Here is a 20,502-nt window from a genome sequence, read left to right on the forward strand (position 1 = left end):
TTCAAAATATTTAGAATCCTCTCAGGGCAGCGGGTGTTGTGAAACTAATAACCTTTTGCTGTCTTAAGAATCCTGTGGCTAGAAGTCACTCAAAAACTTGTTACCATGGATGCCATAAGGCTAAAATGGGCTGGTCTCTTACCACGGTCACACTGTACTTACTATACTCTCTCGTACTGTAACAAGACACAGCTTGTTAGAGTACGAGCTTTTTGTCCTTTATTTGATACAGTAAAGTGAGTTGCAACTGCAGTCTTAGGAAAAAGTAATAAAATGGCGCTGCATTTACTGGGGTGGTAGACTGGTAGTAAACACCAAAAACACTCAAATTTGACAGTTAAGCTCATATTATTAGAAGGGCGGAAAAGAATTCCTTGGGGAAGCTGCAAAATACCATTTCTGTTTAAAATTAAACTTTTCTCCGCAGTCACAAATTGATCCGGTACAGATGCAGCAAAATAATGCATAGTAATGCATAAGAACGCATAATAATGCATAAGAAAAGGCAAAAGCAAACCAAATGCTAATAAGTAGTCGTAAGCCAATATTCATCCGTGCTCAGCTTGTACCGTACATCCTCATCAGCGTTAACATGACCGAGGACATGTAGGTACTGGCATCTACACGGCTGGGCCACTCTGTTCCGCTTTCAGAAGGCGGTTTCGGATTCGGAGTCTTGGGAAGCTAGTGCCCCGGCCTTTCTGGCCCCGGCTAGGGGCCGGTTTATATTTCGAAGCACCCATTATTAACTAATAAGTCTAATTTCGATATCTGAACACATTAAGTTCGAACCAGGCGTCTGCTGGCGGTGCGAGGCTGTGTTGCTCAGTGGAAAGAATTACCAAAACAAGACCTCCTAACTACTGACTCGCGAAAAATTCGGAAAGCAGGGCACAAGGTAATTGTTAAAAGCATCGAAAAGGGAGAGGCGACATTCCACTCTAACATCTCAGGTGAAGCACGGTTGCGAGTGCGAAGGACAACAGAGCCTAGCTGGGAGCAATCTAGGAGCACTCCCGGCTACTTCTCCCGGTAATTGTTTCACTGATTCCGCTTTCAGACTTGCTGCCGGGTTTCGTCTCGGAACAAAGATAATTTATTACAGTCCACATCGCTGTATGTTACAACGATACTTTCAAGCAATCCAGATCAAAATGCTTATTCACAACTCGCCGCTATGAGGGATCTAACGACTGTTCTGGTATGAAAAAAGGTCACAAATCAACTAAGCATGATTACTTACGTTTACCAGAAACGAGAAACACCAGTTGTCTGTGTGGCTGGATCGCAGGCCCAATGTAATTGGGGTCGTACCTTACGAAGAACGAATAGTTAAATCAGGTTTGGAAACCGAACGGGCAGCTTCATGATCATGCGCGAACACAAGGGCCATATCGCCCATCGCACTGATGTATGGACACGCGGGAGCAGCAGCAGTGCAGGCTGCCCAAAGTAAAGCTGAGAAATAGTACCAAACAGGACTGAAGAGCAAGTCTACCACTACTTCCGTTGTGTAGTTATAGCCCACGCGTTGAAGATACGGTACAGTTGAATTTGGCTAACCATAAAAAAAAGAAAGTATGTACTTACGAGAAACATACACAATCATATCATTCTGTATTTAATCACAACGTATTTTAAATAATCTCACAAGTTTATTACACTCTTACGTGCACCCTTTTTTTAGGATGCGAATGATTTTTCATGCATTACAATGTATTGACCCTTATACGGGCATTTAACTTACAGTTGATTTTACTGATTCCTGTGCCGGTTGATGTGGATACATAAGGTGACCATGACCTATGGCAAGTGCTTGCTGCGATCAGTATTCGTCATCACAGCAATGACCTTCCGGTCGTTCAGTGTTGTTGTATCATCACTTTCCAACTTTTGCGTGATTTGTATTTTTCTGGTTCTAAGTACCGGTACAACCGTCACGACCCTACCTTGACAGAAGTTTAGGGGCGTACCTCAAAATTTCCGGGAATACAGTAGACTCTTACTCTTTATCGCCAATCTGCATAATCAGTCCGCGCTGTTGAATGAATGTTTCTACCCGGTACATACAGTAACTGTACTTGTCAGCTTCGAAGTTCGTTTATTACTAGGTGTAGTATTATGGTGGACTTGCCAAAAAAGGATCGGATCTTTTTTTTATATTAGGTTATCTTTATTCTTTTAGATTGGGTTACGGTATCTTTATTACTAATAATTTTGCTTACTGTCTGCGCAGGCGATCCAGGACTAGACTGCTGGTTCTGTACCACCGACAACACTAATACCAATACAGAACCAGACTTGTCAGAGCTTGCCACAAATCGAGCCATTTTCAGTGCTTGCGGACCTGGAATCTTAACAACGAGCGCATTACGGAGCTGTCCACTCTATGACTTACTACTGTGGAACCTTATTACTGTGGAATTTTCTACTACCCTAACAAGAAAAATAAATATAACATAAGATACCGATTTCCAGACGCTGCGTTCAGATTTTTTCTTCTCGTGGCTATCCCGTCTTTACAGCTGCACAACCTCTGTTCTGTCATATTCGGGAAGACGATGCGGGTTTAACATACACAAGTGTACGCTATTCCTGCATCTGCAGCGGGTCTTATATTGCAATACTTTCTCTCTAACAGCAACTGGCACTGCCGTCAGCAACGCGGATCTAACAAACAATGAGGTATATCATGCATAAGTGTGCTCAACAATTTATCGGTGTTTCTCAGTAAGTTTGAATTGACACCTACATATAAACAATTTTGCTTTATGGATAATTTCTATCCAGAGCTCATATCCATCAACTGCTTGCCTGATTAGTATCGCCATTTTTTATTTTGCTTTTCTACCCGGTTGCGTGTCTTCTTAAAAGCGAATGAAAATTTACTGGTGTCTTAGTCTGGAGTCGCTTTCAGTCATATTATTATTACGGTCGTCATGCTAAACTTTAGAATCGAGTCCCTTTCGTACATTCCGAATGCCTTATAACGTCTTTCGCAAAACATGTACCTGCCGTGCCAAGTAGCTTTTGCAAATGCCTTCGCAATACCTTACGAAATGCCTTTCGTACCTTCTTACGCTTGGTGCAGAAAACAATTTTTTACAAAATGATCAAGTCAAAAATTGCCACTAAACAGTAATTTTCTATCTGAATTTTGTCCTCATTTTACCTCATTATATTTATTATTGATAAGTAGATCCCAACGATCGATCGAAAGTATATATGACGTGGCGGTAACACTTTTATGTACAGAAGAGCCCAGTACCAACTGGATCTTCCTTCTCACCAAACAATGTTATTATGCCAGGCAGTGTGGCAGGCAGTGTATCAGGCAGTGCGGATAACCCGGCTCTACAATCAGTTACTGCCCCTGCATGGTAATGAAGAATCTGGAGATGGAGTGGCGGCTAGTGGACAAGGCCTTGCCTCAGTCAGCAAAGGTGGGGCGACAAATGAGAGCAGTAATGCTGCGGCTGGATCAAAAGGTAAGCACGTTTCGATGTGATCTGTTATGCTCACACAAAGTCACATGTAAACATCGTGACCTTTCGCAGAGAGTGGTCCAAACATGCTCATTACAATCTCCGCTGTTGTTGTTGCGGTACGTATGTTACCGTTGTGCGACAGATCTTGGTTTGCACTGCATTTATGAATTTAACGGGCCATTTTGCTGCTAATCGGAGGTATCGTGCTCTATAAACACAACCATCATAACAGATGACGTCGTCCGGAAGACGAAGAAGAATATTAAAATGAAAAACAATCACAGAGATAACCTTCTAAGGTTGTACAAACATCTGGTTGGACCCATTCCTGCATTTTTGTGCGTGTACCGGTGTATAAAATGGTAATAAGAAGCACATGCCCAGTTTTTACGGAACGTTACATGAAATGATGATAACGGCTCCAGAAGTTTTGATTTTAGCTTAGAAACCATTTGATGAGTCACTCACTGTTGGTCGCTCACTTTTGGTGTGAAATACATAACACGTAGAGTGGAGAAGCTACTACTAGGTTGAACTACCAGCATTCTTTTACATCCTTGGAAGGCCACTGTGTGAAGGTGGTTCGTTTTCAGATCAGATGAGCTGTTTTGATTCTACTCGTACTCAGTGGCCCCATATTTTCGCTCGAATCTCCTGTACAGTTTACATAATATTATTAGTACAATTGTACATACAGAGTGCGTGCCGTAAAGCTCTCCGAAGCTTGCAGTCCGATTTGCCGTGTCTTGTTTTATATCAACCGTTTGAACAAGCTGTTGGTTTACTGAAATTAGGTGGATGTTAACAAGATCACTAGGTCGAGCCGAGCGATAGTCGCTGGGAACTGAGCGCATCTCAAATACTACTGAGAAATAATGTTGGCCAATGGTTTTGAATGTGCGCATCAGTTAAATTCCGTCTGCTATACGGTGCGAAAATGCTGGTTGTGTGTAATTGGGCATGTGTTTTACTACACGGTTTGTGTCCACCCACTGTCAGTCTCAGCAAGTTTTTGGTAACGTTCTCGCACCATAAAGCCTAAAAACTTCTCAGTTTAATAGTGGTCCCAAAACCAAAAAGAAAAATGCGGTCAAATTTCCGGAAAATGCCAGTGTTTACCTGAACATCTCTTGGTGATGAGATGTGCAGTGATAAGACATGTTTTTATAGTAATGTTATAACAAACATGGGTGCGATTGATGGCCATGGCCGTGATTTAAATCAAACAAATATTTTGTGCACAACTTCTGTCGAATGCAGCATAGTACATTCCATGCAAATCTGCCGTACTGATAAACCAGAGACGACGGGAAATACGGCTGTACGAGTGCCAATGAAAAGCTACATTCATCTGTAAATTCCAGGAGTCCATCGCGACTGAGCCTGTCGAGGAGGGTAAAAGCAGTCCAGAAAAATAAAGTTTACAACATGCAGTTTTGTTCAACACTCACGACATTACTTTGCTTCAGACGCGCATCAAGCGGAAGCTTGTGGAGCTGCCTTTACTAAACCGCATATTGCAGTGCCGGTGTAGCACGTTGCGTAGCAAAAACTAACTGGTAAGCAACACATTGCAGTATACTTCTGAGAAAAAGCAGTGAAATGAACATGTTTTGCTTCAAGACCAGGCGGTGTATGCAGTGTAGCATATACGGTGTAATCTCGCACGTATCCATATTGTTAAAAGTACAAACCGTGCTTTGAGATTAAAATATTAACAATGCATTTTATACGTAAGCTACGTAACTACTTACTAGTACTAAATTACAATACGTACCTGTTTGCAGCCAGTTACATTAAAGGCTACAGGTATGTTTTAATCTCTGAATTTTACCACGATATACCTTCTTTTTAATTTTTGGTTTGGATGGTGATGATTATTCATACTGTGTCCAATGGCCCTTTCTCAAGCACTAAAATTACGGTTATTTCTACTTATACCGGTGGTGGTGGATGTGAATAGGCAAGGTAACCGTATGTCATATTAAATGCTCACTGCTCAAGGTTAGTAATCGTTATCACAATTACAGTCACAATAGTTACTGTACTTTACGACCATTTGGTCGTTCAGTGTTGCCGGCGGGCGGTGGCGGTACTTATTAGCAGCTCTTGCACGATCAAATAACGTTCGGCGGTTTTCAGTGCGATTAAGTGAGTTTACGAATAAACCCAGGAACATTCCGAGAATAAACTCTCGCCGATATGCGTAGTCAGTCAAGAGCCAAAGTCAAACGAATTAGTTAAAATAATTGCACCCTCCGACCTCCATGCTCGTTTATGTGTGTTTTCTGGCATTTCCTCTGTCTGAATTCGGTCGATAACAGTTGCGGTAAGGAAGCGGTTTTACTTTACCCGCTAATTTTCCAAACAGGCGCTTCAGGACTAGACTGCTGGTTCTGCACGACTGACAACACTAACAACGAGCCGGAGCTGTCAAAGCTTGCCAACAATTCCACCATTTTTAATGCCTGTGAACCTGGAACCTTACCCAGCACCGCAGTAGAGCATTGTCCACTCGATGACCTTCGTTACCCTTTCATGTGTGGAATATTCTACTATCCGGACATGAGAAACAAGAATAACAAAATACCGATTTCCCGACGCTGCATTCAAAAGACTTATTCTGCCACTCCCGCCTTTACAGCTGCACAACCGTTATTCTGTTACACTTGGTTGAATGCTGGCCCGGAGGGCACACGCTACTCCTGTATCTGCAGCGGGGATTACTGCAATAATTTCCCTCTAGCAGCGATCGGAATCGCCGTTGACAACACAAATTTATCAGATTCTCAGGTATTACGATTTTTTTAAATTCGTGGCCACTTTAAAACACCGTTATCATTCTTTGCCAGCTGCATATTAGCAACCGACAGCCGATTAGCCGGCTGTGCAGTTATAACGACCCACTGAAAGAAAAATACCTTTCGACTTGGCGCCACAGTAAACGACAAAGTCTCAAATCGTACGGTTACGCACGGACTACGGTTTCACCCGACGATTCTACGGCTACCGTACTGTTACGGCATGAATAACCGAAGTGACCGCACCATACACGGTTTACCCTATTTAAACTGTTTTCGGCTTACGGTTACTCACGGAAAATTCTTGACCTTGGTCGCTTTTTATATAGTCCCTTCGGTTTGCACCTACCAAAAAGCGTTCAAATTCCCAAATAAAATTAAGAAAAGTCGGAACTGGCGCAACGGTTCCATTGTTCTCGCTCAGGGATAATAATTGTGCGCCCCTTCCTCTTACCTACGAGCATGCGATGACCCGGATTAAACATTATAAAAAGATACAGTACTCACTCGCTCATGACTGTACAGTGTACAGATAGAAGTTCAGTACTGCAATACTGTAACGAGAGTAATCGAATGACCGCCTTGTTTACAGTGTTGTTGGTTTTCCTTACTGTTCATTGGTTGTTGTTCTCACCGTGTAACTGAGTGATTCATCCTTCTTTTTCTCTACACTTTTACCGGGTAAATGTCTAAGAGAATGGAACACACTTTCATTTTGAGAATCCTCTGAATGGATGCTTGCCACGCTTGCCTAGCTTGTAACCCGCTTGTCCTGCTTGTACGCTTGTTAATTAAATGCCTGAAAACGACGTTGCTTTGTTTGACTCCTCGGGATGATGCACCCATCATCCCGCTCGTCATTGTCACTGTAAAACCACTTCCGATTCACTGCTGAGCTTACGCCCGGCAGTGCCGACATTTCCATCAACAGCCGACACAACATCGTGGTACGGTCAACACGCCAACCCACTAGAACGCCGGCACAACCGCCCGCGTTACATGGCGCTCCTGGGTTAAAACCAGCCCGGAAGCTTCACATCGCAACCATTCCCACCATCCCCACTCGCTCCACCGACTCTCCTTGTAGCCGGATCAAGGCAGCCAAGCGCCTGAATTGCCCGGCCCACAGACGCACTCCAAAGAGGAGCGTTCGCCCATTCCATACCGGACCGGAAATCCCGTCCTACCTGCAGCATTACAAGATTCCACGACTGCAGTTAGGTGAGTAACGATAATATTATTCTGTTATGTCGAGGTTTCTCTTTCTCTACTGTATCTTAACTGAATGCAAGTACTGCACTTACATACGCACCAATTACCAGTCGTTTTCTTTCTGTGCAAGCACTGCAATCTACGTGCGTAATTAATTACAGTTCATCTTGATTAACCGTGTAATGGCGACTTGACTGGCGCAGATAGCCACATAGGTAGTACACCTTCGCTGTTTTCTCTGCCAGAGCATCTCACTCCAGTAGTTTTTCGAGAACGTTATTGAATTTGCCGGCACGGCACCACAGTTTGGTTCTCTGTAATCTGTCCCTTACACTACGTCTGTCACATTTGCTTTGTCTTGCAACTTTCACATTCCAGTAGTCTATCGTTTTGGCGCCGATTTGCACTCAGATCAAACCCATTAGCTGTCACGCTCCGCGTACGCAATGGAATCTTTAAAGCAAGACCTTAATACTGCATTCACTCGGATTGCAGTACGTGACATTTGTCGAAATCTCAATGTGCAAATCTCTGCAAAAGACACCAAGGCCAAAATGATAAACGCGCTCGCTGCACATATGTTTGTAAACCACATTACTGTGGATCAGCTCCAGCGCTCCCGGTCTCCGTCTGCTGATGAGTCAGCTGCGCCGGCTGTGAACACTGTACAGAGCAACGCCGCATCGGCCACACGTTTGCACACTCAGAGAGACAGCCTACAAGCACAGGCGACTGCAGCGCGTACTGAAGGCGCTCAATGCAGTTCCAGACCGCACGTCTCACAGTACCCTTCACATATTCCAGATTTCGATCTGGACACAGTCGACGCAAGTACAGGCAACTTCCGAGACATCCGATCACTATATCGCCGCATAGGTGAATCGCTGCCAGAACACTTGCTTGAGGATCTCGACAATTTGTTGAACCTCTCGCATGCTGAATCAGTCAGCCAGTTCCGTCAGCAAGCAGGGCGCACACAAGCCGGTACACACAGACTTTCCCGCGCAGCATCGCCCGCTATTGTACATGGTGGGCCTAATGCACGCATTCGTTCACCAGACGTCCAAGTGCACGAGCGGTATACAGCACAACCATCCGCTCACACTGATGAACCGGCAGCACACAACGCCTTCGCACAGACAGGACGCACCGATCAGAACAATCTTGTCGATATCTTGCGCAGTTTGCGACTGGACAACAATTCCAAGTTGAATGTCAAAGACTTTAAAATTGAGATTTTTAATAATAAGCCGGAATATACAATCACGGCCTTTTTTTCAGCAGTTTGAACGGGCAGCAGACACTCTTAGCTGGGACAACGACCGTAAAGTTAAAATGCTACCCAACTATCTCGGTGAAGCACCACGCCGTTACTTTGAAGGTTTATGGCCTGTTAACAAATCATACTCGTATGATCAGTGGAAATCAGTTTTAGTTGAGCGCTTTCTACCAGAAGATTACGAAATGATTAAACGACTTGAGTTATCGAAAAAAGTTTTCAAGAAAGGCATGGACATCAACCAGTTTTTGGACGAAATGCAAATACTTTTTCAGGACATTGATGCACTCATGCCTGAAAAGTATAAAATCGCGGAAATAAATCGTGCGTTCTCTGATGTCCCTGAGTACCGAAAGTTTCTGGCTATCACAAAAACCAGCACGGTTAGTGATATCCGATCCGTACTTACGAAACTCGCTGTTGTAGATCGCCCTGACGCTAGCGGGTCTGAATCCAACCCGATCGAAGTTAAACATTACAGTGAACGTGGTACACCGCAGCAGTACAGCACTACCCAGCGCTCCCGTTCACCCGGTCCCTACCGATCGCGTAGTCCGCCCTTTTATCGGGGCAGTGCAGAGCGTCCTAGTCAGTATGGTGACCGTAGCCGCTATCGCCAATCAAGCAGCGATCGCCCGGTTGACCGCGACAGGCGCCGGTCTGATGACTCTCGTGACCGTTTCCGCTCGCGCAGCCGTGATCACACTGATACACGTTATCGTCACCACGCATACAGCGCCACCTCTGACCGATACCGCTCGGGTAGCCGCAGTCGGGATGACGCCCGGTACAGTACACCCGGCCGCACCGGCTATCGTTCACCAAGCGCCGATCGCTTTGGTCAGCGTGGGCGAAACTCCGATCCCCGCCCGCCGTATGGTGATCGATATGCACGTGAGCACCGCGATGCACGATCAGACCGCCCCAGTGGTCGCGAGCGCCGGTCATCCCGTGATGACCCGAAGCGCATACCGCCCAAGTTTATTGACTTCGACAGTTACCGGTTGGACAACGGCAAGATCTTTTGCCCGAAATGTCATGATTTTGCTCATTCGTACAAAGAGTGCCCAAAGGCTGCTGCCGACGATAAGTTTCGCATAGAACGTATCTGCCCCCAAGATGTCAAGAGCAAAGTACAGCGCGATTACGATGACTATGTGCAGTATCGCCTTTCGAAAGAGGGCAATGCGTTCTGGGCTACCGCTCAGGGAAAAGAATGAGGCCTTACGATGTCGGAGGTCCGTACGGCCGTAGCTATCAACCTCCCAAATTTTACTCGCAAGCTGAAATTCACACCTTTGACGTACAAATGCACACAGATACAATACCTATGCTGCCCAGCACGGTCAGCCCGTACGCCGGCCTCCCAATGCCTCAAACTGTCAGTCCAGCTTACATACTCATGAATATCAATGGGCACAAGTTGAAAGTACTAATTGACACTGGTGCCGGTACTAGCATAATGTCTGAACCCGTCGCGGCGCGTCTAAAGCTACAGTTCCGGAGGTTTGTAAAAGGTGCACCCGAATTACAATTCGCGACCATCTCTGATCGATTTACCGCACGTGAATCGTATTTCGCCGAAATCACAATTAGTCTTAGCGATCGCAAAATCAGACACTTAATCTTTATCGTTTGTGATATACCGTACGATATGATCATTTTGGGTAATGATTTCCTTAAAGAACATGACATATGGATAAGCAGCCGCAACGGTGTATTGTGTTTCGAAAACGTTTCGCCAACTCGTAAAGTACACAAGTTGCTGTCCCGCGAGCCTATAATATCAGACGTACAGGATATGATGGTGGCTGATACACTAATCCCGCGCACGCGTTTTGTTCAGCAGCACCGTTTAGACGTCTGTAAAGAACGAACTGCTGACACAACATTAAACCGCCCACTTCCCACACTTGTCGAGCTGCCGCGTTCACGGCCATCATCGCCGCTGGCATCTCTGTCTGGTTGTACCGCGCAGTCAATAGCACACAGCACTGCGCCAGGTACTGTACTGTCCAGCATGCCAACAGGGTCACTTCCGCCCTCAGCCGTCCCTCTACTCGTCGACAGTACAGTACAAACATGCAATACTGTGCAGTGCAGATCGGCCAGCACACAAACAGACTTCATCCTGGAACCCCTTTCCGTTACTGAGTGTGAACGAGCACCGGTCACACATTCACACATACCCTTATACAAAATGCAGATTCCCTCCATTCTCTGTCCTGCAGGCTCGGTAACGCAGCACCAACCGATATGCTTCCGGTTGATAACAATTACAGTACCGAAGTCTGGTCGACAGCCAGTGCACCCACTGCACCGGACACTGCTATACAGTCCCTATTAATAACATTTATATGGAAAGACAGTTTTATATGTTTCGGATGAGTGATTCACAAAAAACCGCATCCGATACACAGGTTTGCATGTCGGTTCATGCAAATCGCTTTCAGCGCTGACTGATAACGCCTGGATAGTTATAATTTTATCTCGTTCAGCATGAATATTGTCGTGATTCGGCAAATTTCATTCGAAAAATACTAAAATAATTTTAGCTAGCAAATTCACCTTAAGCTTCTACAGCTTCCCATAAACTTACAAGATTAATTAATCTTGTTGAAGATGTACGAGCATCATTTGCACGAGTTAATGTGTATACGTAGAAGCTAAGTCAATTGCGATACTTCGACCCTATTACTAAAAAAATTTGTATTACACCCTGAAAGATTGGGCATTCTTGTTTTTTATGCGTAGTAATCCGTAATTGATTACGGAATGTGCGCTTAACACTGTAATTATGCATAAGCGCAAATCACCTTATTTTTTTCCCTGCATGCTAGCCAGAAGCTTAGCCAAAGATGTAATTATAATATATTTTATTGCATTCCAAAAAACTCCCGGTAGTAATGGTAGCGCCAAATTAAGTATTACTTAAATTAATCTCCTTCAGACTCAGAGAGAGAGAGAGAGACAGAGTGCGCACAATAACAGCGATATCGCTAGCTGATTTATTTTTGTAGCAGCTAAATTATTAAAATTTACAGAGTATACTTACTTTGTAAATTGTAACAAGGCACTGTAAGTAATAATTATTACGTAATAAGGCACTGTAAGTGTGACAGTCGGCAGATGAAATTTTTCATTAGCGCCGCGAAATGCTAATCGATAACGTTAATTACTGAACATTGTACTACTTTGTACTTCTTATAATTATGCATCCATTGAAACGGTCCGCTTTTGTATGCAGTACTTCAAACTAACACAATCAATCCAACAGAAATGCCTGATTATCTGATAGTTTGCCGGTGGTAAAGCTAAATTCATCTATATTCATCTACACAATAAACCTCTCTATAATATAACAACATATACATTGTTCATATTATACATAAAGATAAAAGAACACCGCGCAAGTTGTAATTCATTTATTTTATTATTTAGGCATGTTTCTACTTGTACTGTATATTCATTAATCGTTATGGTCAATCAACAGAAGACATTCAACGGTTCATAGCTGAAAACGCAATGTCATAGCAAAGGGGCACGTACGCGTACATCACTGATGTCAAAAAAAGTCTCTTATCAGGATTCACACAGAGTGACATCCCAACGGCTGCGTGTATCATACAGTTCCATTGCGGGTGCAGCACTTGTTAGTTGTTAGTGAATGCGCTCGACAAAACTTGATGTTTCAGTCGAGCGCAATCTTCGTACCGCGCTGCACCAACACGGAAATTCTTGATTTCCCTTTGTTTTCCAATGCTACTAATTATCCGGCAGGCGGCAAGGAATTTAACTGATGGTATTTATTGGGATGCATGTAAACTGACAGCATCCGTGTCTATCCTTGACTCTTTCAGGCAAAAATTATTTACACCGCCTGGCCAGTGCAGCAGTACGTATCTTATTACAAATTAATACCTATTTCTTTGTTTTGGGAAGTAGCAATTGCGAATCGTTGTACTAAAAACTGCGCACAATGTACCGGTATTCTCTAACTGCATGACAATCGAACTGGATGCTCAGTGCTATCAAACGAAATTGGTGTGGATGGTTGGGTGACATATAGAAACTGGCAGTTGTCCACCGAGGAGGAAAAATGCATTTTTCAGAAAAGATATGCAAAGCGGGATTACTGACATGTTCGTTGCCAACTTGCCGGTATAATTTCGAAAACTTTTCCATACACTCATCCCCAACAACTACTGAATCTAAACCGTCAGTAAATTCATGTTGATTAAATACGAAAAATGGCTACGTACACAAAACGGTCTTCAAATAACTAATTAGTATTCCAATACAAAGTACAGAAATTTAGGAGACAGACGCAAAGAGTTTCAAGAGAAAAAAGCAGTATTTTTACCTAGATATTTTTGCCGGGTTACGACAGAATAATTCCAGGACAAATTTTGTCTTTTTCAAGACAAAAAAACACTGATTTAAGGGTGATTGTGATCCATACGTTTTCCATCTGAGTAAACGTCTAAATCAATGTACCGATATTACTATGATTCATATGTTGCTTATTGATGGGGAGTCAGTCAATGTTCAGCCGCCACCTCCGGACGCAGAATGCGAGTATTACGGCACCGCAAGTACCACATCAACTCCCCTCTCGTCGTGCGTTGACCCCGCAGCACATGCACTATGCTGCTTATGTCCAGTTGTCGCACCAGTCAACGCTGCTCGCTATGTTCAGCCGTCCACGCTGCTGTCGCATGCAGCCTCTCCGTTCGCAGCCACTCCGACAGAATCGTCGACCGCAACCAGCGAGCACCGCACGTTGCCCGTCCGTTCGGCGTCCTCCTTGACGGCTGATCAGCACACCCCGTCGATGCCCCAGCAGCTGCCTGTTGATCCCCTACCGTTTTCCTCTCAGTACGAGTCTGACACACTCCCAGTCTGTCCCCCGGCGTTTCCCAGCACACCCATATCCGACGTAGCGCCTGTGACATGGTACCGTTCTGGTATACGGCTACAGTCTACAACTGTCTTACCCCCTAAGCACGGCACCGTTCTCAATGTCACCGCACCCGACTCGTACAGTGGCGACGTTATGATCACCGGTAACAAAACGCTGCTGACGAATTCTCTAGTAGCCGTCCCTAATTCACTGACAACCGCTCGCGATGGTTGCCTGTCAGTCATGATTACAAACTTTTCTGATAAGCCAGTACGGCTCAAGAAAGGTGTGATAGTCGGATACATGGAACCTGTCGATACCATTATAGAAGTACCTGTACACAATGTGGAAACCGCGCAGATGACCGATGCCGATCGTACAGAGCTGAACAGTCACATCCGCGCAATGAAGTTTAGCAACCGTTTAAGTACCGAACAGCGCAACACTCTTGTTCGAATGCTCGTAAAATATCACCGCATATTTCCAAACAAAAATCGTCCCCTCGGTGAATGTGGCAAAGTGCAACACGAGATCGATACCGGCCATCATCAGCCGATAAAGAAATTACCGTATCGTACATCTTATGCACAACGCATACAGATACAAACTCAGATACAAGAAATGCTCGATCAGAATATCATCCGCCCCTCAACTTCGCCTTGGGCGTGTCCTGTCGTATTAGTCCGTCGAAAAGACCCTCAGGCTAGTGCCAGATTTTGCTGCGACTTCCGTGCACTCAACGCTATCACCGGCCGACCCATGTGGCCACTGCCACGGGTGGACGATGCTATTTCGTGTTTTGGGACGTCAAAATTCTTTTCCAGTCTTGACTTTAACTCGGGATTCTGGCAAATACCCCTTGCCGACAACGCCATACCTAAGGCGTCGTTCGTCACCCAAGACGGGCAGTACGAATTCCTTCGTATGCCGTTCGGGTTGAACGGAGCTCCCGCCACCTTCCAGCGCGCTATGGACAGCGTCCTAGCACACCTCAAATGGCAAGGTGTAATATGTTATATTGATGACGTACTTGTGGGTGGAGAAACTTTTGAGGCTCACTGCAAACTGCTTGAGCAAGTACTGCACGCAGTCAGCTCCGCTGGCTTTACGATCTCTCCCAAGAAATGTGAGTTCGGGTTTAACGAAATTAAATTCTTAGGGCACATAATCGGCGCGTCAGGAATAAAACCCGATCCCGCAAAGGTCAGCGCAGTCGCAAATTTTCCCACGCCTAAAACGGCTCGCGACATCAAATCGTTTGTTGGCGCTCTAGGATATTACCGTCAATTTATTCATAATTTTTCGACTGTCTCTGCCCCGTTAATTAAGCTTACGCGAAAAGATGTGCCGTTTAAATGGAAATCTGAACAACAAGTATCGTTTGATGCACTCAAACGTTGTCTCGTCACTGCACCGCTTTTAAAACCTTTCGATCACCGTCTGAAAACGCAAATTAAGACTGACGCCTCCGGCGTCGGTGTCGGTGCCATCCTAGAACAGGAGCATGCCGACGGATGGCATGTTGTGGCGTATGCAAGCAAAATGCTTGACAAACACCAAATGAACTACCCTACCTCCGAAAAAGAGCTGTACGCAATTGTGTTCGCTATCAAGAAGTTCAAACATTACTTGGCTGGTCAGCACTTTGTCGTCATAAGTGACCATGCAGCACTACAGTATCTGTTAAACTTAAAAGAGCCACAAGGTCGCCTAAACCGCTGGGCCTTGTTACTGCAAGAGTATGATTTCAAGATACAGTACCGCAAGGGTAGACTGCATCAGGACGCCGACCTGCTTAGCCGCAACCCTTTCGAGCCGACAAGCACTGTCGACGACTGCGATATCCCGTTGTATAGTGTTCAGCCGCTCAGTAGTCAACAGTACTTGTTTGAACAGCAGAATGCAGATGAATTTTGCAGTCACATAAAGAAACTGCTGTCTAACACTGAGTACTACGCAGCCGCACGCCGCAATACTCGTAAGATGGCACATAACTTCCGTATTGTCGCCGGTATACTGTACAAGTTGCGGTTGAGAAAAGGAAAGCAGGCACTGCTAATTTGTTTACCGCGTAGCATGCGTGCCGAAGTACTCTATACATGTCACGATGCCCCATTCAGTGCTCACTGTGCATTCGCCCGCACCTGGCATTCTGTAGCACACCGTTATTACTGGCCCAATATGTTTCATTATGTCAAAAACTATTGCGAAGCATGCGAGCAATGCCAACGACGTCATTATGCTAACGTCCCTGCTTCCGGTTACCTAGAGCAGACGAAACAATATGACCTGTTACAGTCGTGGTCCATTGACCATCTCGGCCCCTTTCACCAATCTCCCCAAGGCAACGCGCACATTATCGTTGCAGTCGAAAACGTTTCCCGTTATGTCGTTACGCAAGCCGTTAAGACTACCGGAAAAGATGAAACCGCTCAGTTCATCATAAACCGCATTATTCTACCGTTTGGTCCACCTACGCACTTCACTTGCGATCGTGGTTCTGCATACACCAGCAAAGTTATTGAGAAAATTGCACAAATTCTGGATGTTAAAATGCACTTTACGACAGCGCATCATCCGCAGTCCAATGCACTGGCAGAGCGCATGATGCGTTTCCTCGCTGAGAAACTAACGATGTACGTTAATAAGGAGCAAAATAACTGGGAAAACTATCTCCCTTACATTACGTTTGCGTACAACACTACGAAGCACAGTACAACATTAGTCGAACCGTATTTCCTTATGTATGGAGTTAAACCCCGGCTCCTTGTTGATTCAATATACGCTAACGTTAGTGCCCAGCAAGAAACCAATACGACTCTACGCGAGTACATACAAGAAATGCGTACGAAATGGCAGCACGCCGTAGAATTTGCAAAAGTTTTGACCAACATCGCTCACGATCGCAATTCCCAGCATTACGATGCGCATAAGCAAGATATATGCTTTAAACCTGGTGATGCAGTTTACGTAAAAGATGAAGCCAGAGAAGTAGGACGAACTGAGAAGTTAGCTGATAAATATAAAGGTCCATACACAGTCATTGACGTAAACTCGGATGGTAACATCGAAATTAAGTGCGATAATCCCGGCACTCGAAAAAAACTCGTTGACACAGTACATGCTTCTAAGTTGAAGTCCTATAAAACATACGATCCCGATGTGCAATCTAGCCGGGAAGAGTACCTTAAGAGACTGAGACCGCGTAAATAACATGCACTGTTATTGTACTCGTATGTACTATATATATGTAGGTAATTATACTAGTATAGTTCTTGCTATGCACTAGCATTGGATGTCGTTTATTCTTATCAATCCAAAATAGTCGTTATCTTATTGTAGCAATGGACACTGACGCAAATGCCCAGGCTGAACAAGCAGCATCAGAGCCAGCACGGCAAAGTACTTCTACTGACTCGTCGCACCCACATCATGAAGAAGCTACTGATAATGAACGAGACGTTCTTCAAATGGATGGCTATGACGACGGTAGTTTTGATGCGCCTGAAGACCATCACACGCCTTTACCAACCGACGAGCTCGCACATGAGCTGCACACAGTCGCTCCACCACCACGTCGTGTTGTGTTGGAAGACGAAGACGTCGCGCATACAGAAGATGACACCGCGGACTACCACGGTCAATCCATGCAGTTCACTTCCGCCAACCGCAGTAAGCACCGTTTCCGTAATGGGCAACAGCAGCACGCACAGCGCCCTTCACACAGTAATATTGTTCAGCGCCAGCCGCCGAACGCTGCCGCGTCGCACGCGCCATCCCGCCCCGCTAAAGGCACACCCGCCAGACCACCACCAGATAATATCCGGTATTTCTATACCGGCCCCCGTCAGCGCGCCGATGACCCACAGAGTCAATTTGACAATCCTTACATCGGACAGCACGTCAAAACGTCAGACTACAATATACACATTAGAAATCTTAATCATGCCATTAGTACTGGTCAGTATGCTCGACCGCCTCGCACACAGGCCGAGCACAATATGCAAGTCGCTGAGCGCCGCCTCTTGGAAAGCACTTCCTCTTTTCTGACAAGTTTACGCGACAACGTTAATAATCTGAATGACAACAAGTACTGTTCGTTTCCTGTGCCCATGTGTACCGTCTTGAGACCCCACTATTTCCAATCTTGGCGTTTTGACAAGTTCAGCAGATCACCGTGGATCAAATACCCTTCTGACGACAACACATGGCGATACGAGCACCGCACAGGCTTTGTGTACCGCTATGATCGTAACAACAATCGTTTCGTACAAACCGAACAGTCTCCGCGTTACTTTAACCCTTATCGTTACTTCCCCATCGATCTCCCTTTCTGGCCAAGTGAAATCATGTGGGATGGTACGTATTCTCCTGAAGGCCGCAACGATGCACTCGATATGTGGCACGCGTATGACGACAACAGAGCACGCAAACTGAATGTACCCATTTGCAATCAAGTACTGCCATTTGTGGAACTACCGGACGTCGCTCTTGGTCAGCATATGAACCGAGATGTTGCATCAATCCTGGACAAGCGAGGAATTCCTAACTACAGCGAATCGGACATCTACCGGATGCCTCAGCCTACCGTGAGGGACCCAAATCAGCGGATCCGTGAGTTGGAGGACAAGCTGGCCTACTACGAAAGTCTCCATTAACCGGACCTTCTGCTCCCGCTGCCATCATCACCTTTAATAGTACACACCGTACCGTGGCGCCGCACCAGTCCCTTTCCCCTCCGGACACGCCATGCAAGCACAACCAGTATTTAACCGCATTTAACCATTTTCATTTTCCTTCTTAAATTTCCTTTCTTTTGTATTGTCTTGATGAGACAGGTATATCTCATCGCTACCGTGAGGGATGTAACGAGAGTAATCGAATGACCGCCTTGTTTACAGTGTTGTTGGTTTTCCTTACTGTTCATTGGTTGTTGTTCTCACCGTGTAACTGAGTGATTCATCCTTCTTTTTCTCTACACTTTTACCGGGTAAATGTCTAAGAGAATGGAACACACTTTCATTTTGAGAATCCTCTGAATGGATGCTTGCCACGCTTGCCTAGCTTGTAACCCGCTTGTCCTGCTTGTACGCTTGTTAATTAAATGCCTGAAAACGACGTTGCTTTGTTTGACTCCTCGGGATGATGCACCCATCATCCCGCTCGTCATTGTCACTGTAAAACCACTTCCGATTCACTGCTGAGCTTACGCCCGGCAGTGCCGACATTTCCATCAACAGCCGACACAACATCGTGGTACGGTCAACACGCCAACCCACTAGAACGCCGGCACAACCGCCCGCGTTACAATACTTACTCGGCAGCTGTGCAGCGGGCTAAAAAAATTTAATCATAACGGTGTTATAAAGCGACTGCGAACTAAAAAATCGTTGTACATTACGTACGTATACACCGTACCCATTTCTTAATGAAACCCAAACTGATTGCAATTATTTTGTGCAGTGGGTAAGTACAGTACCTACTTATTGGCTGCGCTATTTAACTTATTAGTTATTACCCAGTCGAAAATTCTTCTCAACAGAATACGTATGTAATGTACTCTACTTACTTATGACCTTATCTAATCACATTATTTTGTGTCCCACTGTGCAGTCGTTTTCGGTCCTACCGTCACGAAAGGATCTGTAATCGAATAGCTACTGTAAATACTGTACATTCCTTGAACGATCTCAACCATCCGGAGGCTGATATGGCGGTAAAGCCTTTTTGTACAGAGAAAACCAATACCAGCTGGATCTTCTCTATCGCCAAACAATGTCGCTGTGCCAGGAAGTGCGGGTAGCGCATCAGGCAGCACAGGCAGCGCAACGGGCACTGCAGGCAACACGGCTTTGCAATCCGTTGCTGGTAACAAGGAATCTGGAGACAGAGTGGCGGCTAGTGGACAAAGCCCCACCTCAGCCGGCAAAGGTGGTTCGACAAAAGGGAGCAGCAATGCTGCAACTGGATCAAAAGGCAGGTCATTTAATGTTATCTGTCACACTAACACAATGTCACATACAAACACTATGTATGACCTTTCGCAGAGGGTGGGCCAAACATGACTGTTATTATCGCCGCTGTTGTTGTTGCGGTATGTTACAGTTATGCTACGATGATTCTGGTTTACACTGACTTCAATTTTATGACTTTAACAGGCCATTTTGCTGCTAATCGGAGGTATCGTGCTCTATAAACACAACCATCATCATAGACGACGTCGTCCGGAAGACGAGGATGAGGATGAGGATGACGAGCAGTCGCAGAGATGACGAAAAGGTTGTGGATGAAATTTAGTTGGGCCCCGAATCTTTATGTGTGAACCGGTGCACGATATCGGTAATACTAGTAAAACGCACAACCCGATAGTACCCACTGAGCGTTATGCTTCTAGAAATACGAGTACTTAGTTTAACCACCAGGAAAGGAATCGGTAGTGAGGGTATAGGTGTGATCATTTCGAAGTAAGCTTTTGCGTTCTATTTCGGCAGCATGGCAGTTATAACTGTTAATAGGTTGGTCTTGCAATACATACGCAGTTTTGTTCGAATGTTATTGTCCTCTAAAGTGAAAGATTAATGAATTACTGGTGATAATGAACTGTTTGCTTATTTTGCATGCTTATAAGTCAGTATAAGACGACTGTGAACAGGTGTGTAAAGGCGGGACGCTCCGCGCTCCTGAGTAGCTATTCGCTGTTTCTGGAGATTTCCACACCGCACATTGCTGCGCTGTTTTGACGGATCTGCAGCACAGTTGCACTGCACTGGCTGTAGAATCCTTCCTAGTTAGTCTGGTGTTGCTGCGCCACGGTGCGCA

At 45.2% G+C, this 20,502-nt stretch overlaps 3 protein-coding genes across 3 annotated transcripts; all 3 read left to right on the forward strand.

The window, feature by feature from the left end:
• The first annotated feature begins 5,274 nt into the window (after positions 1 to 5,274).
• LOC129595383 (uncharacterized) lies at positions 5,275 to 19,748 on the forward strand. The gene is made up of 3 exons (XM_055492379.1): positions 5,275 to 5,456; positions 5,860 to 6,281; positions 19,419 to 19,748. Exons 1-3 carry the CDS (start codon positions 5,384 to 5,386, stop codon positions 19,746 to 19,748), a joined length of 825 nt encoding a protein of 274 aa, XP_055348354.1. The 5' UTR covers positions 5,275 to 5,383.
• LOC129595362 (uncharacterized) lies at positions 6,882 to 18,952 on the forward strand. Its single transcript, XM_055492349.1, has 2 exons — positions 6,882 to 7,510; positions 17,026 to 18,952. Exon 2 carries the CDS (start codon positions 17,028 to 17,030, stop codon positions 18,339 to 18,341), a length of 1,314 nt encoding a protein of 437 aa, XP_055348324.1. The 5' UTR covers positions 6,882 to 7,510; positions 17,026 to 17,027; the 3' UTR covers positions 18,342 to 18,952.
• LOC129595364 (probable splicing factor, arginine/serine-rich 7) lies at positions 8,652 to 10,191 on the forward strand. Its single transcript, XM_055492350.1, has one exon. The coding sequence runs from the start codon at positions 8,714 to 8,716 to the stop codon at positions 9,998 to 10,000; it is 1,287 nt and encodes a 428-aa protein (XP_055348325.1). The 5' UTR covers positions 8,652 to 8,713; the 3' UTR covers positions 10,001 to 10,191.
• Positions 19,749 to 20,502: the final 754 nt, after the last annotated feature.

This window comes from Paramacrobiotus metropolitanus, unplaced genomic scaffold (assembly GCF_019649055.1).
Source record: "Paramacrobiotus metropolitanus isolate TYO unplaced genomic scaffold, Prichtersi_v1.0 Parri_scaffold0000077, whole genome shotgun sequence".
NCBI lineage: Eukaryota > Metazoa > Tardigrada > Eutardigrada > Parachela > Macrobiotidae > Paramacrobiotus > Paramacrobiotus metropolitanus.

Bases quoted from the DNA above. Each gene is read 5' to 3' on its own strand.
- LOC129595383 (XM_055492379.1), top strand. From the start codon at position 5,384: ATGGCCCTTTCTCAAGCACTAAAATTACGGTTATTTCTACTTATACCG. The intron at 5,457-5,859 runs GTAACCGTATGT...TTTTCCAAACAG, and splicing joins GGTGGATGTGAATAGGCAAG to GCGCTTCAGGACTAGACTGC. The intron at 6,282-19,418 runs GTATTACGATTT...CTTTTTGTACAG, and splicing joins CAAATTTATCAGATTCTCAG to AGAAAACCAATACCAGCTGG.
- LOC129595364 (XM_055492350.1), top strand. From the start codon at position 8,714: ATGTCAAAGACTTTAAAATTGAGATTTTTAATAATAAGCCGGAATATA.
- LOC129595362 (XM_055492349.1), top strand. From the start codon at position 17,028: ATGGACACTGACGCAAATGCCCAGGCTGAACAAGCAGCATCAGAGCCA.